Genomic DNA, 16,754 nt, shown 5'->3' with positions numbered 1-16,754 from the left:
ACTACAAATCTTCCGCAATGAACTTATGCATAAATTCATTACATTGGTACCATAGCCATTTCAGTGAAGACTCTTTACCAGATGCATTTGCGTGAAATGTTGCATAACCTCAAAGTTATGCGTTCTGTAGGCCACTGTTTGAGCTGTCTCCTGGTTCCTGATCTATGCATTGTAATGACTTTGGAATTATTAAGTTAGAATCAAAAAACCGAATGAGAAAAACGATGCTGTCCAAAACATATTCATGAGTTAAAATGCTTAGAACTAGCCCCTGTCTCAAAAGTGCCTTTTTGTTATTTCTTGGTTAGCCCAAAACAGTTTCTGTTATAATTTGTGCATTATAATGGTAATTACAACATATTACAATAATAATATTAAAACGCAAGCACTTAAATTCTCTATCTACGCTGTCAGTTACAACTTAAATACGTTTATTTTTCTAAGCTTTTATTTCGACATTTAACCGGATGTTGTTGTTGACGTCATCGTGTGCGCATGTCCACCTCTTTGGGATGCAGTACACGTGAAGTCTGAGAAGAGCAAGGCTAGGGTGAAGTTATGTCTAAAGCTAGTAGGTATCCATCAGTTTATAGCTGAAAGTATTGACTCACTGAATGCGTGAAATGACATTTAAACGTCTTCGTTTTGTATTTTTTGCATTTAACAGAACAGAAACGAGCCAAACGACTCGGGTTCAGTGCGAAGTTTAAGGTGAGTGCTACAAAGCTAATGTTATCTGTCGCTAACTTTTAGCCCTGCTGGAGCAGTCAGTAATAGTTCGGTTGGTACTGAACTGGCGCTGAGAACCGAGCTTCTCAGCGCCCGTATGTAGTCGGTGTCACACTTTAAACGTTTTTCATGTTTTCACCAAACATTTAGGAAACATTTCATTGTGACGCCAAGACAACCAAAAACAGTATAGGCACCACTGGGAGATCTATGACACTTTCATTAGTCCCTCGGTTGGGAAAGTCACAGTAGCAGGTTTACAGCGGGAAAATGAATAGAGCAGGAATAAATAGATGCGGGATAGCCAAAAACAACTGGACTATATGGTAATAAAAGTCAAATGTACACTGTGCATAGAGTATATTGTATTTGAGCTTATCAGTGGTAGTGATTTGTATCTTTACCATGGTTGGCTGCATTTATCATTCAATGTAAACAAGCCAGTAAAATGAATGCTTTTGCTTTCAAGTGCTGTGCTGATGAGCTAAAATATATTACAACTCCCTGTGTGTTTATCCTACAGGCTAAAGATGGAAGAAAGGGGGATGCTTCGGGGCGGAGAAATACAGAACAGTCCCCTGCTCAGACTGTCAAGGACAGCAGAAACCCGGAAGAAATCAGGAAACAAAGGGTACGTCCTTTGAAAGTCTTGGCTGTACCAGATTTGATGGCAAATTGGTGAATCTCTCTCTTATGTCACATCTTACTACATTAGCTTCAGGACCTTCAGGAGAAGCAGAAATTGTCTCGAGAACGAGAGCTTATGAAGAGGAGAAATTTGCAAACCTTCCAGAATGACATCCTTCAGCGACAAAGGGAGTTTGAGCAGAGGGTAAGCACGATACTCTAACTGCATACTTTACAGTTTGCTGCTGTGGTCATTACCATATTCTTCTTTGTCCTCACAGGAGACAGAGATGCAGAGTTTAGAAAAGCATGTCAACTTTGAAAATGAGAATTCAAGGAAAGCATATTACAGAGAATTTAAAAAGGTATGTAATTGCACTGCACACTGGTCTGTATATGGACCACAACAAGAATTAATCTTCTTATTTTAGACTAAATGAAATTTTGACATTCTTTAAAATCACTCTGTATCATTCAGTATCTTATAGCCTGTTTCCTCTAGTACATACTCTGGTCGGCTTGGCTCGACTCAGCTCGGTTTTTAGGGTTTTCCATTAGGTGGTAGTACTAGGTACTTCAGCAGTAGTAGCTGGGTTCTCGACCTGGCTTCCAAGCAATCTGAGGTGATTCGAAAATGTGACATCAACAGACTGCATGCCACTAATTGGCTAGTTAGAGACATCACTCGAAGAGTCATGAAATAGTCTCTTTCACAAAAATCAATGCTGTCAGTTTTCGAACTCGAAAATGAGGGAATTGGTTACGCAAAAAACAACACTGTGATCCCAGGGACTGGCAAAACGACATACACCAGCAGGAGTTTTACCATCGGCTTCACGTCCTCCTTTGTTGTGGTGTATCACATACAAATGATGTCATGGGACTTTCACTCCATGTTGCTAAAATGACCACGTGCACATTAGCTGGTACCTGGTTGTTATGGAAAATGACTGAACTTGAGTCAAGCCAAGTAGGTACTAGTCAAAAAGGGCTATTAGAAACATGATGGATGAGAGAGGAGTTGACATGAGCGTTATTTGACATGCTGCTTTTTAAGGTTGTGGAGGCCTCTGATGTGATTCTGGAGGTATTGGACGCGCGTGACCCTCTTGGCTGCAGATGTCCTCAGGTGGAACAGGCGGTCATTCAGAGTGGAACGAACAAGAAGATAGTTTTAGTCCTCAATAAAATTGGTAAGAAGGCCACTAACATTGTACATATCTCATTTGTTTATTAAAATAGTAAATGGCTTTACTTTGGTTCCAGATTTGGTGTCAAAAGAAATAGTGGAAAAGTGGATAAAGTATCTTAGAAATGAGTTCCCCACTGTGGCTTTTAAAGCATCTACTCAGCAGCAGACTAAGAACTTGGTGAGTAGTGAAGCAGTTATGCTCTAATTATCTAGAAATAAAGATTAAATTCAGGCTGTACTTTGTTTTTAAATGTGACTCCGGCATGAACTCTGCACATTATGTCTCCTGCAATGGGAAGAAACGCAGCAACGTTCCAGTGACACAAGCCACCACAGAGCTTCTCAGCACCAGTGCTTGTATTGGAGCAGACTGCTTGATGAAGCTACTGGGCAACTATTGCCGCAACCTGGATATAAAGACAGCCATCACTGTAGGTGTTGTAGGTAAGTGCCGTGCCCTGAAATTCTGAGAGCACCAATAAGTTGGCTACAGACAATCTATCTATACAAAATGTCTTCGAGGCCAGATTGAATCAAAGGTTACACACTGCTGTTTTTGTACCAGGTTTTCTTCTTTTAAAGAAAGGTAGAGTAAATAGGATTTTTTTTCGTTCCATTAATGTTTTGCAGGTTTTCCTAATGTTGGAAAGAGTAGTTTGATCAACAGTCTGAAACGAGCACGAGCATGTAATGTTGGAGCCACACCAGGTGTCACCAAGTAAGTACACATTAACATGCTCAACCTACATGCCTACACTTGTTTTCTAGATTTACTCTGTGACCCTGAAGCGTGAAATGATTTCCAGAAAATTAGAATTTTTGAAACTTTTTGATACTGGAATGTTTATTGAACTTTCTGACATTTTTTTAAAATATTAAGTTAATACATCTATTATTGTGAGTTTCACGTAATTTTTGGTACATCAGCATTTTTTATTTATTTATTTTTTTTAACTTTTTTGGGGGGTGGGGATCAAAACACTTGCACAAATTTGACAACTTGCTTTAAGTCTTGCTTTGTTTCCTGAAAAATGAGTGAGCATGAGTCACAGCCCCTGCCCAGATTTAGAGTTTTTATTATTACAGCTTAGGAAAGCTAATTAATGTTCACATTTGTGAAGTAGGTACTTGTGAAAAACAAGTTGCATTATGGTAATTAATTAATGTTCCATCATTCAACTTCATCATCTCAGCTATAAAAATAAAAAAATAATTCAGTTTTTACACACACACACACACACACACACACACACACACACACACACACACACACACACACACAGATGCAACCTCAGTGTAGTGAAGGCATACTTGGCAACTGTGCCAACTTTATATGTTCGTCTAACAAGACACAATTATGATGTGCATATTAATCCTGCCATGGTGTTCTTGATGGGTTTTCTGGATTTCAGGTGTCTTCAAGAGGTACATTTGGACAAACACATAAAGCTTCTGGACTGTCCTGGTATTGTCATGGCAACATCAACGACAGACGCCGCAATGATTCTTCGCAACTGTGTTAAAATCGAACAGCTTGTTGATCCCCTTCCACCCGTGGAAGCCATCCTCAGAAGGTGCAACAAGGCACAAGTAGGTCATGCTACCTCTTCAGCAACTGTACTGAATGATAACACTGCAACTGTACTGAGCACTGAATAATAAGTAGTTCAAACAATGGCTTTGGGGTTTTTTGGTTTTTTTTGGAAACACAGATCATGGAGCACTACGGTGTCCCAGACTTTCATACAGCTCTGGAGTTCTTGGCATTGCTCGCCCGTCGGCAAGGCAAACTGAGGAAGGGGGGGCTGCCGGACACTGACAAGGCAGCCAAGAGTGTACTAATGGACTGGACCGGGTTGGTATAGCTTTTTAAAGTTCTAGAAATGATATTGAAGCAACGGCTCAGTTTAAGCACTGTTAAATTCATGAAGTTATGTTTCTTAGGGGAAGGATTAGCTACTTCACACACCCTCCAGAGACACACACTCTTCCTACACACGTCAGTGCTGAGATCGTTACAGAAATGGGAAAAGCCTTTGACTGGGATGAGCTGGAAAAGGGAAATCAGGAGGTTCTTGCAGGTAAGCAAGTTATAATTAACAGTATCACAGTCAGGCAAATTAAATGGAACATGATGATAATATAAAACCACATGATTTGATCATGTAAACCTGTTCAGATAACTTTAGACTAAATGGTTTGTGCTTTCCTCTGTGTCCAGAGTCGTCTTGTCCTGACATTCAAATGGGATTCTGCATGGAAACCACTGGGATGACACAGGGAGGCCAGGGCGAGTTGCACTGTGATCTGGGCTTGGAAGGAGGATCAGTGGAAGCATCATCCTCGAAAGAGGAAACTGAATCTATGGAGGATGATCAGGATCCAGAGGTGAGAAGCAGCAGTAGCCTTAAATTGTGGGTGAATTATAGAATATGATGACTCTCAATGCTGTTATTCATCTCACGTTTTATTTCTGCTATTTTGTTCCACTCAAAACAGTTTGGACCAATGACAGTGGAAATAAAATCACAGAAAAAGACAGAGGTACCCGCAATGGATGCTGCATCCAAGGCTCCGGATTTAAAGAATATCTTGAACGTGGACCCTCTGCTGCAGGGTCAGGCACTCCTGGCTGCGGGCAAGAAGAGGAAGAAGCTACAGAAAAGAGCTGGTTTGTGCAATTATTCATCTCAGTGTAATACTAATACTTACATTTTAGATATTTTACAACTGCTCCATAAATCCAGTTGACTACATTCAATTCACTAATATAATTCACATCCTTTTTAAAACACTGTGGAAGTAATGATTCATGGGTCTGTGTTGCGTCCTCTGGCACTGTTTCAGCATTGTTTATTGATGATTTTAACTGATAACTTATCGAGTGCACCGTAATACTCTGCACAGACTCAGATAAAAGCAGTAAAATTGATTGGACCGTGCCTCACAGGACAGCTAAACAGTGATCAAAAATATGATAAGAAACCAGCTCACAGCTTTTCTTCATTAGCCAAGTCAGTCATGATCACAATTCAAAGAAGTATGCATTTCACTTAATTAAATTATTGTGTTTGTTTTGATATTAGCAACTTTCTTTCATAAACCATTGTAAGTAAAAAGTAGAAAGACATCCTGAGCTAAGATCAGAACAAATCTATCAAGCGAGTTGGGTTTCGTCACAAAAATGTCCAAATACATCAAAATTATTGATGTATTGGGAAAAGAAACCTCTGCTGCTAGCAGTTTGGTCAGCACAGAAAGTCGTGGTATCAACCAGCTCCTCAGTTTTTGTCCAAAAGGTTGCTTGTATGTGATTTGTGACACTTTTAGCATTTTTGTTTTTAAAATTTATTATAGAAATGATCTAGATTTTGCCCTAATGCTTTCTGGGTTCTTTTTCTTTGCTCTGCAGACAAACTTGCCACCAAACTCTCGGACACATTGACATCTGCAATGGACTTCTCATTTTCAGACTAAAATATTACCAAAATAAAATGATGAATTTAATGGATCCATTTTGGTGGTTTGTCTTTCTTTGACATGGCTATTATTGTTGTTGGGTTAAACATGTGCAGCAGTGAACCTGAGAAAAAATTTTTCTGAGGCCCTTAACACTTTCTTTGAAACTAAGTTGTTGTTTTTTTTGTTTTTTGTTTGTTTGTTTGTTTGTTTGTTTTTTTTACGTCGTCCCTGGTAGATTATATTCCTGTTCAGACACCGGGTATTATAAATATTGCGATTTGAATAGTTGTAATATTATTGATGTAATACTTATACTAAGAATTACTTCTTTACTTTTTTTGAATAGCTAACCTCTGCGGAACTATTGGCAGACTAACGTAGATTAAAATGTGTCACATTTATGAATTATAGCAGCACTTCAATACTATAAGAGGACACTTTATTCAAGATATCGTTTTGAAAATACAACTTTAAAATTAACAAGTTCCGGGTAAGTTGCGTAAGATGACGTAAGGCCGTCGGCCTGAGGTAAACAACGGTAGAGCGGAGGCTAGTGACTATCAAGTTAGTTTTCACGGATCTGAAGAAATGGCAAAGAAAGCGAAGGACTCAGTGGATGTGTGGCTGTAACTCCTCTTACACTAATCAGATAGTACGTATCTTTAATCTGAAATAAGGTATGTAGCTGTGTAGCGTTAGCTTGTCGCAATTAATGAGGGCTAGCTAGCTCAGATTCAACTTCCTATTTTTACTTGGCCGTCGAGGGGTCGTACGAGTACTGAAATAGCACTGCCTTCAGCTAAAATAGCAACCTTCTAACAAGTGGACTATCACTGGATAGCTTCAAAGTAAATAGTATACGATGGAAATTCTAGCTTGAATTGCTTGTCCTCACTTAACGTTGATCTGGGCCCGTTAGCAGCACTGAGCTGTCAAACTAACACCGCCAATTAATGACGATAGAACCTAGCTTGCCAAAAATAGAAATTACGAAAAATGTGTAAAGTAAACAGCAACCTCCCAACTGTCTGTCTAAATGGTTCCAGAGTTAACCCATTTAAATGATGTTGTTAAAACTGAATTGGATCTTTTATGTTGTTATGGGGGAATCTCTGTTAAGAAGGTAGGCGACCACTATTTCAGTTTCAGTTTTCAGTTGTATTTGTCATATGCAAGTTAGCACAGGGTCAACATCGCAATGAAATGTATTTGACGAGCAGAAGACAGTCACTCAGCAGAATGGTACAGTAGAAAAAAATAAAATAATAAAAAATAAATAGAAAAATAGTAAGAGCAAAATATTAAAAAGATGTAGTAAAAGAAAAGGAGATTTTCAGTTAACTGACTAAATAAATAAATATATATATATGTGTGTGTGTGTATGTATGTATGTACACACTAGTGATTAAATAAAGAAAATCTTAATGTGGGGGGCGGGCAGATGGGATATTGCACAGGAATGAGCAGCAGTACAAACTAAACAGTACAAAAGTACGCGTACGCCTGCCGTGCGGCGAGTAGGCGGGGTCTGTACTCAGTCTGCCTCGACCAAATTATCGACACACTTCAAGCAACAATGCAATCTTAAACTAATCACTACGCTCGCAGAAAATAGACAAAGGATGATCACGGGTATTTTTTTCCGCCATCTGTGGTGTTTTTATCTTGTCAGTGAGTAATGACACGCAGACAAGATAAAAACTGTCGAACTGTTACAGTTCAATGGCTTAAAGTGACACCAACTCCCTTTGGTGTTCGTCTGCCTAAAAGGAAATCAGTCTGCCAAAAACTGATTTCCAATGTTTCCGTGTATTTTTTTTATGTGTAATATCTTTACGTATGTTCGTAAATAGACTTCGGTGAACAGGGTTTACAAAGGGGTTATATATAGAATTAAAAAATTATCAGTTTTTCAAGTATCTTCACAACTCTGTGTTATTGTACTTACATTATAACCAATCCGGTCCTTTATCCCTACTTAAAATATTTTTACAGAACTATTGTAATATTTGCTGCCATTTCTGCTGTCCTCTTGGCCAACTTACTCTTACAAAAGACATTTTTAATGTTAATGAGATTGTTTTTAACTGCAAAAATAAAGGTTATATAAAAGTCACTGCCAAAAACTGATTGTGGCTTCTACCTTGTTACACGAATGTTGTTTGTGGCTCAAGATGACTATATGTCATCCATGAGGGATGCATTTGACATCTGTTTCATATATTATAGCCCAACAAGTTACTTATAGCAGTTTAAATACGAGCAATCAATTTTTGGCAAATACCGGAAATCAGTTTTTGGTAGACAATCACTTTTTGGCACAACACCTGTATTTGCCAAAAATGCCCGTATTTAAACTGCTGTAAATGACATGTTGGCCTATAATCTATGAAACATATGTTATATATATTTATGTTAATACATATGAGATATATTCTTAACTTTGAGCCACAAACAATATCCCCATCACCAGGTAGAAGCTGCAATCTAATCCGTTTTTGACAAAGTGATTTTTATATATAATTTATCTATCTAGCTAAACACTCTCACTGCCATTAAAAATATCTTTTTAAAGAGTGATCTGGGCCAGAGGGTATCAATAAAGCAACAATATAACATAAAAATTTTTAATTTAATTTTTTTTTTTAGAATGACATTTTGTTAACTTTTGTCTGTTTTTGTTTTATACTTTGTCATCCCTGTTTGAAGCACTTTGTGATCTTTTATCTAGAAAGGTGCTATATAAATAAAACTTTACTTACTTAATATTTCTGCTAATTTTCATCAGAATAAGTGTCTGTTTCTGCAAACATATTTTAAGTGGCCAAATTCATAAAGTAACTTGCAAAAGAGGTAATTTCTTTTTTTTATATATACACCCACTCCAACACTCATGTTTACAGTAATTTCACTAATATAAGCATAGACATCATGATCAATTGTGGGTTAACAACACGCTTGGGACACTCCCAATAGGGTTTAAAAATCTGGGACTTTCCACCAGTTGCTCTTGGAACTGAAGAAGCTTGTCGGATGAGAGGTGAAACATCAAGAAATTTAAAGAAGTCCAGTCACTTTTCTTTCAAAGCTCCTTACAAAGAAATGACACACAAAAAATGCATAGAAACATCGGAAATTTTTTGGCAGATGGTCACTTTTTGGCATAACGCCCAGCTGATGTTTTTCCTTTTCTGAGAAATCACTTCTCTTGTATGGAATTACTAAGGTTTCAGAATTTTCTGCAAAATATCTGTGTGAGTGTGGTGTAATAGAATATCAATCCATGTATGTTTAATTACATTTGTTTAAAAAATAATAATTCTGAAGTATTCAGATGTGCAAAAAATGGTGTATTAATCTATGTAAATATATATATATAAGTGCCAATTTGGTCTAATACAAGGTGCTGGAGATGTAAACAGATACACATATTTGCAGATCTGCTGTGGCGGAAGTGCAACAAAGAAATGTAAGCAGCAGACCAGTTGGCCTTTTTAAGTTGTCTCCAGTTCTTGGGCCAAACTACTTTGTCTTTTGAGCCATTAATATTTATATATGCGCTTATATGCATACACATACTTTAATTGTACTTCAACAGTTTTCTGTACACTTTTAAGCATGCACTTGGAGAGCCCTTAACAAATGTACAAATCTTTGTGCAAAAACAGGCTGAGATACAGTTACACAATTCTTCACATTCGTAAATAATTCTGTTGCAATAGTAACCTTGTAATGCTCAATGGGACTGCTGAGCATGGTTGAAACAAGATCTATTTGAGTCTCCTGTGTCTCTGAGTAACAGATACAACTGTACCGGACATAACAGAGGGTATATATTAAAAAAAAGGGGGAAGTGAAAATGTGAATAAAGAAGTCGGGGCTTGAAGAAGCTTTAAAGGCAGCAGATTAGAGAAACTAGATTTGTATAAGTACCATTGTAACTAAGTAACACTCCCACTACTAATTCAAGATCTTAACGTATTTTAACGTATTTAAATGACTGATTGAAAACCAACAGCTTTCGGGGGTGTTGCAGTCTTACTAATGGTGTTGATTTGTTTGGCATTTTAAAGTAATTTGTTAACATTTTTAATGAAAACAATTTTGTTAAGTTGTACAATTATGTATTGAATTCTACAGGTCATATCACAAACTTCTGATGGCTTTGGAACTTAATTACTCAGATTATTTCAAACCAAACTAAGCATTTTCTATGTAAATGTATTTTAGACCTGGCAGTGACATCTGGAATTCTCATCAGAATATTAAAGTGTAGGATTCTGATTTGTGGATTGAGTGGTGTAATAACATCGCATGCTGTCCTACAGGTCCATCCCTAGATCCCTGGATCCGTCTCAGCCATGTCGTCACGTGTGTTGCTGCGGCAGCAGCTGATGCGGGAACAAGCCCAGGAGCAGGAGAGACGCGAGGCTCTTGCTCAGCAACAACAGACATCTGCCTCTCAGCTTCGGGCCACCAACTCAACTCCAGCTATCTCTGTCACGCTGCCACCTAATGCTGCCCGGCCCCCTCCAGCACAGGTGCCCGTGGAGGTGCTGAAAGTAAGAGCGACCTGTTTTGTTTTAAATTTTTAGCACTGTGTGTGTGTGTGTGTGTCAGACCACCAGCCCCTAACAGCTGTTTGAATGATCAGGTGCAGACCCACTTGGAGAACCCCACCAAGTACCACATCCAGCAGGCACAGAGGCAGCAGGTGAAGCAGTACCTCTCCACCACTCTGGGAAACAAGGCGATTCCTCAGACCTTGTCTCTGTCCCCCGCCCCCCAGTCCAGTTCTGCCCCAGAAGTGGCCCCTACTGCCAGCAGCGCCCCTAATAGTCCTATGGCGCTGCTCAACATCGGCTCCAACAAGGAAGAAGTAAGGGGAATTCCAACATTGATACCAGTAGTTAAATTTCCTGTGTGCGAGTTTCATTTGATGATACAGCAGATTACATAACCTTTTCAGTAGTTTCCTTTTTGGAAACTTCCAGCACATTTTTGTGGGGAAGTTGAATATCTGTTGCTTTCTTCTTGCTCAATTAGCTTGTGTTTGCTCTGTAACAATGTGCCTGAAGGTCCCACTGTGAGGGTGCATGCCCTTTGTTTTCATACTCTCGTTGGCCTTTCGTCACAATAAGATGTTAAATACTGCACCGGCAGAATAACCGTGCCAGCACGTCTCATGCACGCATCACTGTCTTCCAAATGACGCCTCTTTAAAGCTCTCACATTGGGCTCAGATGTCTAGTGTTGCCACCTGGATTGTTTTTATACAGTGTAAATACATATTCATTACTATCACACCATTTACCTTCTGCCACGTTTGTCTCATTGTCTGTTTTTCTAGATTGACGATGTGATCGATGACATTATTAGCCTTGAATCCAGTTTTAATGACGACATCATTACGTTGATAGACTCAGGTCTTCAGCTGCCTAGCACGGTATGAAGAACTATGCATTTATTGTTCTCACCTGAACTTCCTTTTTGAAGGTTCCTCTCCAGTTTAGAGCTTCTTCTTTAATAGTGCAGTAACAGAATAACGCAGACAGCTCCAAGTGAGTACGCTCTGTGAATGGGCGGTCTCTTTCATGTGTGGAATTCTGAAAGTTGTAAGAGCAAATATACACTTGTAGCACTCAGTTACCATTCGTCACAGAAGTGTTTCATGGGCAGGGTAAAGCTATCAGTGGATACAAGACAAAGAGAAGTGAGACAAAGTCATAAAAAGTACACGGCCAGGTCAAGAAGTAATCTGCAGGGAAGAAACAGGTTTCCAAAATTTCACCGCAAAGCAAAAAATGAGGATTATGGTGATGATTTTGGAGGGCCAGAAAAAGAAGCTGACTGAGGTAAAAAGGCTTTTTCTGATTTTTGAATTGGCACTGGGTAGTCTTCATCTTTGATATGCAATAGAATATAAATGGTGGGGCTTTTCTTTGCTGTTATTATGTAGCAGCCATTTCTTTTTGATAGCATTTGTCTGATCCACAGAAACCTGCTTTGAGTCTATTTTGAACTCACAGAACCGATTGCTCTAAATTAAAGCAGCAGCATTTGCTTCAGAGTAGTCAGGTACTATTTAAGACCTATATTGGAACATGTTGTTTGTTGTGCAGCTCCCAGGAAACCTCTTGGATGTGTACCATAGCCCGGGAATGGCAGCACCTACTCTTACTGTCAGCAACTCCTGCCCTGCTGATCTTCCAAAAATTAAAAGGGAAATTACTGGTATAGTAACTTCCTTTTATAAACACGTGTCCTGTTTCATTTATTTCTTTATTTTTTAATAAACAGTTTAGCTTTTCGTAACATGAACGCTAACATTTTGTCTGTCAGATGCAGATGCCAAAGCAATAATGAAAGAAAGGCAGAAGAAAGACAATCATAACCTCAGTAAGTCAAACCTTTGTTTGAGGTCATTTTTTTAAACTTCTTGTTTGAATATGATTACAATAAAAATATAGACCGCAATGCAGATTCAGAATCACAACATCCTATTTACTTATTCGTACACTTCTGCTTAATACCAGCTGATTGTTAGAGGTAACCTCGTGTGCCTTTGCTTCCTCTCTTTGTTGGTTGTAGTTGAGAGGAGGCGTCGATTCAATATCAATGACCGCATAAAGGAGTTGGGTGCTTTGATACCGAAGTCATCAGACCCGTAAGTGGGATATTCATTTTCCACTGCTCACATGAAGTTACACTGTTTGAATTTTAATGCCTTGGGGCCACACATGCGGTGTATAAATCATGATCTTGTCCTCTGCTTCTGTTGTCTTTCCTGTCTTTACTGACATCGCAACAATGACAGAGAGATGCGCTGGAATAAAGGTACCATTCTCAAGGCTTCTGTAGACTACATCAGGAAACTGCAGAAGGAGCAGCAGAGAGCCAAGGATGTTGAGATGAGGCAGAAGAAGCTGGAGCAAGCCAACCACTCCTTAATGTTACGCATCCAGGTCGGTGTTCAGTTTTATTTATGTAGCGCTGTTTTACAGGAATGGTTATCTCAAAGTGTGTTTTGTTGTAAGATGAAGACATTAGTGAGAGAATCCTGACAATCGGATGAGGCTGTATGAGAAAGCTCCATTTTAACAGGAAGAGATCTCTAACAGAACCAGACTTGACAATGGGTAGACATCTGCCATGACCAGATTGCGGTCATGGCTTTGTTGGGTTGATGTGGTGGGTTTTGCAGTGAGGTCATGATATGGCTTGATCTTCGAGGGCTTGCTAACTTTGGATTTTACAGCCATTAAAAACAAATATCTAGTGTGGACATATATGCTCTCTTGAGTTCCATCTTCTGAAGGCTTTTCAGGGAGCTTTTAGAACAGCCTTATAATAAGTAATAGAATAGTGCATCTTAGAAGCTTATGTATGAACAAGTATTTCAGCATCACTCCGAAAAAGGATGCCTCCGATTTACTCGGCAGAGAAAAGAAGGCTTTCTTAATTTTCTTGTTAAAGAAAACATTCTTGGTCAAAAATAATCGATTCTTCAGAGTGTTACAGGAGGCCAAGGTAGTGCCATCCAGACTAAGAATGCGTCTAAATAGGAATGGATCTGAATGGATGTGTCTGGGGAACAATGGTGCATAATTCCTTGAAAGTCAAAGAAAATCAAAAGCCGTTTGTCCACCTTTGCTGTTTAGGTGTAGACAGAAATGTAAGCAGGGCGTGAACTGTTTGTCTTCATAAATGTAGTGACTTCCACGTCCTTGGCCCTGCTCTGTTGTTGTCTTTTCACTCATATTTTTTCTAAACAAAGAAGGTCTTTGTCTTGCTGAAGAAATGTCAGTGTAACTGTCATCACTACTGTAATACATACAGTAAGTCTGTGAAGTGTCTGCACTCATCCTGTTGGTTTACTCAGACATAAAGTTTGCACAAAATAGGTGAAATCCACAAAATTTTATGTTTGCTTTATTTAGTTCTCATCTAGTTCTCAACTATTTATTTTTCTTCTTTATTGCAAATTTGGATCAACCAAAAATTCAGACTTGCTTTGTTCCATCTGTGTTTCATCTTGTTTAGACAGTTTTTTGGGTGTAAAGTTTAACACGTGGAATGAATTTTTCAATGCAAAAACATAAAAGGAGCTATGCAGTATAGGAGTGCAATAGATTATGCAATAATGACATGAGTGATTTCTGGCCATCTGATTAGAAAACATGCTGTTCTTGTTTTCAGGAACTGGAAATGCAGGCACGGCTTCACGGCCTCTCAAACTCCAACAGCGTCTCTGCTCTGAGCTCCGACCCCTCTCTGCTCCAGCAGCAGTCCACAGTTCCACAGAGCAGCCAGTCTCTGGCTCCCAACACGGGAGGAGCCTCCAACCAGAACCTCCTCGGTCCGGCAGCCATTGGACAACCTTTGCCTGCCTCCTTCCTGTCCCCACCCTCCTCAGACTCTCCCGCCGGACTCACCATAAGTAGTCCGCTGGACCTGGGCAGCCTGAGCTTCGCTGAGCTCGATGACCCCCCGGCCTCCGCCCTCTACTCCGATATGGGTTTGGGAGACATACTTATGGATGACGGGTGCACTCTGTCTCCAGAGAGGATTGGCGAGCCACTGTTTTCTCCTTTGTCACCGGGTGCCTCTAAAACCAGCAGTCGCAGGAGCAGCCTTGAGATGGACGAGGACTTGTGATGATTTGCGTGTGGTCAGAGACTCAGTAGGGACAAGAATGTCAGGAAGTGCAGTTTATCCTTAAACAACTATAGCCTATTTATAGAACTGCACAACTGAACTTTAAAAAGTCAAATTTAACTATAATTATGAACAAAACTAACACCAGAAGGCAGCAAATTTTAATTTTTCTTTGTTTGTTTGTTTGTTTTTTGCTACACAAATTCATTATAATTGTTCCTGTTTGGAGCCAGTCAGACATCAGATGATTATGTCTGAGTTTCTGAATGCAATCTTAGTATAAAATGCAATATTGTACAATAGGGGCATGGACCTAGCATTAAGAAATGATACATTCTTAAATAGTTGTTAAGATTTCATCAGAGATTTTAAGAGGGATATAAGGTTTGCTTGAATTTATTATATGCATATTTGTAGGGAAGAAAGCTGTGAGGTTTCTTTTTCGTGACAGGACATGTTTGGCACAACTAACTTGTCAAGAAATGCCAATATATAGCATATATTTCATGCGTGTGTGTTTTTGTTTTTTGTTTTTCTTCAGACTGACTGGAGTCAGGGTTTGTTAAAAGCAGTTGCATACTCATGCGTGTTGGGTTGTATCACCAGCAACTACAGAAGGGATCTCTGTAAAAAAGTGAATTGGCACATTGTGTAGTAGTTACAGCACATTGTAAATAAGAGTCTTTTATTTTGAGCAAGTTCTTTGCACCTTATTTTATGGCAGTCTATGCATTTTAAGAAAGCTTGTGTCTGTTTTTATTACTACTACATACAGCGGACAACTAAGGCCCAGGTCGCATGTATTTGTAATAAAACCTTAAAGGCCGTGAAAAAACTTCACATGCTGCTGCAGCTAGTTAGCCAAAGCAGGATTTCTTCCAGAGTAGCTACAAATTACAAATCAGCATATATATATATATATATATATATAGATATATATATATAGATATAGATATATAAAAAATTTCTTTTCTTTAATATATTCACTCAGTCAGTGGGAATGCAGAACAATTTTCTCCTTTTACAAAAGTACTGTAGTTCATTACATTTTTTTTTATACCTGATCATTTGATAAGTAGTTTCTGCAGACTAATGTGTGTTGTCAGTTTGTCTCCATTAACTTTGGTAATCACTGAGTAATTTTTTTAACCAGTTAGCATGTTCTAATAAATATGTGGGGTGTTTTTTGTTTTTTTGTTTGTTTTTTTTGGATGATGAAAAGTGATATAATCTAATAATGGATTCCTGCTCATTGTAGTCTGAATTCAGTTGGCTCAGACCTCGTTTTTTTAAACCAACCACTAGTCTCACTTCTGTTATAACAATGTATGATGTTTTGTTGAATGAAACCTCAATGCAATTATTATTCCATTAAATAGTCACAAACGTTAGAAAGGGTTTATTTTCATCACATGCTTACCGAACCTTGTGTACAGTTAATGAATGTGTGTTTGAGTATTTTTTGTTTTTGTTTTTTCTAACACTGATGGTGCTGTTTTTAGTTAAAACAGCCAAAAATATATTTAGATCATAGCTTTGAGTGGCATTGATTGGTGGTTACAATAATTTTTTAAGCTCTCCACTGACCGTTCAGAGCGTTGGAGGTACCTTTCAGCTTAAAGCAGCTCCACTCCATCACTCAGCGTTGCTCGTCGTGTTCCCGTAAATCACAGAGTAGAACTTCTGTACTTATTCAGCTTTTACTCTTCTCCACAATATTAACCCTGTCTTAACCAGGCATATACACAGTGACTCATACTCACACCGACTGTTAACTACAAACCAACATGTCTTGTCCCTGCAATTTGGCGTTGAGATTTTTAACAAATAAATGATTGCCATCGGTTCGTGTGTGGATGTGCTTTATTTTCTGGCAGCGGGCGTCAGTGGTAAAGCATCTGAGAGATTTCCATAGCGAGGTCCAGGCATTCTGTAGCCTGGAGGCACAAGTCGCACAGCGGACAGTCGCTCTGGAAGCAGCGAGAAACACCCAGACACCCGCAGAGGTTGCAGTGGTGCATCACACCCAGGAGAGGCTCGCAGTCGTAGAAGGATGAGCACAGCCACCAGGCGCACCCGTTAAACC

General features: G+C 39.0%; 2 protein-coding genes across 2 annotated transcripts; both read left to right on the top strand.

Moving 5' to 3' along the window:
• The first annotated feature begins 260 nt into the window (after positions 1-260).
• gnl3l (guanine nucleotide binding protein-like 3 (nucleolar)-like) lies at positions 261-6,059 on the top strand. Its single transcript, XM_005915280.2, has 15 exons — positions 261-571; positions 668-711; positions 1,253-1,360; positions 1,445-1,561; positions 1,638-1,721; positions 2,414-2,549; positions 2,623-2,726; positions 2,848-2,992; positions 3,179-3,266; positions 3,961-4,138; positions 4,261-4,403; positions 4,493-4,629; positions 4,770-4,936; positions 5,048-5,219; positions 5,961-6,059. The coding sequence occupies exons 1-15, from the start codon at positions 559-561 to the stop codon at positions 6,023-6,025; spliced, it is 1,701 nt and encodes a 566-aa protein (XP_005915342.1). The 5' UTR covers positions 261-558; the 3' UTR covers positions 6,026-6,059.
• Positions 6,060-6,386: 327 nt separating this feature from the next.
• tfe3b (transcription factor binding to IGHM enhancer 3b) lies at positions 6,387-16,513 on the top strand. The gene is made up of 9 exons (XM_005915279.3): positions 6,387-6,662; positions 10,339-10,572; positions 10,665-10,889; positions 11,361-11,456; positions 12,133-12,244; positions 12,353-12,409; positions 12,602-12,677; positions 12,828-12,975; positions 14,210-16,513. The coding sequence occupies exons 2-9, from the start codon at positions 10,372-10,374 to the stop codon at positions 14,666-14,668; spliced, it is 1,374 nt and encodes a 457-aa protein (XP_005915341.1). The 5' UTR covers positions 6,387-6,662; positions 10,339-10,371; the 3' UTR covers positions 14,669-16,513.
• The last annotated feature ends 241 nt before the right edge of the window (positions 16,514-16,754 follow it).

This window comes from Haplochromis burtoni, unplaced genomic scaffold (genome assembly GCF_018398535.1).
Source record: "Haplochromis burtoni strain Fernald_Lab_line unplaced genomic scaffold, NCSU_Asbu1 Contig_12, whole genome shotgun sequence".
In the NCBI taxonomy this organism is placed as follows: Eukaryota; Metazoa; Chordata; class Actinopteri; order Cichliformes; family Cichlidae; genus Haplochromis; species Haplochromis burtoni.
The sequence above is the reverse complement of the archived record's forward strand: the minus strand, read 5'-3'. Positions and strand labels throughout refer to the sequence as shown.

What these genes read in the sequence shown, in the direction of transcription:
- tfe3b (XM_005915279.3), top strand. Translation starts at nt 10,372, where the DNA reads ATGTCGTCACGTGTGTTGCTGCGGCAGCAGCTGATGCGGGAACAAGCC. An exon ending in GAAAGACAATCATAACCTCA is followed by an intron (nt 12,410 to 12,601) that starts GTAAGTCAAACC and finishes TGTTGGTTGTAG; the next exon opens with TTGAGAGGAGGCGTCGATTC. An exon ending in CCTTAATGTTACGCATCCAG is followed by an intron (nt 12,976 to 14,209) that starts GTCGGTGTTCAG and finishes TCTTGTTTTCAG; the next exon opens with GAACTGGAAATGCAGGCACG.
- gnl3l (XM_005915280.2), top strand. An exon ending in ATTACAGAGAATTTAAAAAG is followed by an intron (nt 1,722 to 2,413) that starts GTATGTAATTGC and finishes CTGCTTTTTAAG; the next exon opens with GTTGTGGAGGCCTCTGATGT. An exon ending in AGCAGCAGACTAAGAACTTG is followed by an intron (nt 2,727 to 2,847) that starts GTGAGTAGTGAA and finishes TGCAATGGGAAG; the next exon opens with AAACGCAGCAACGTTCCAGT.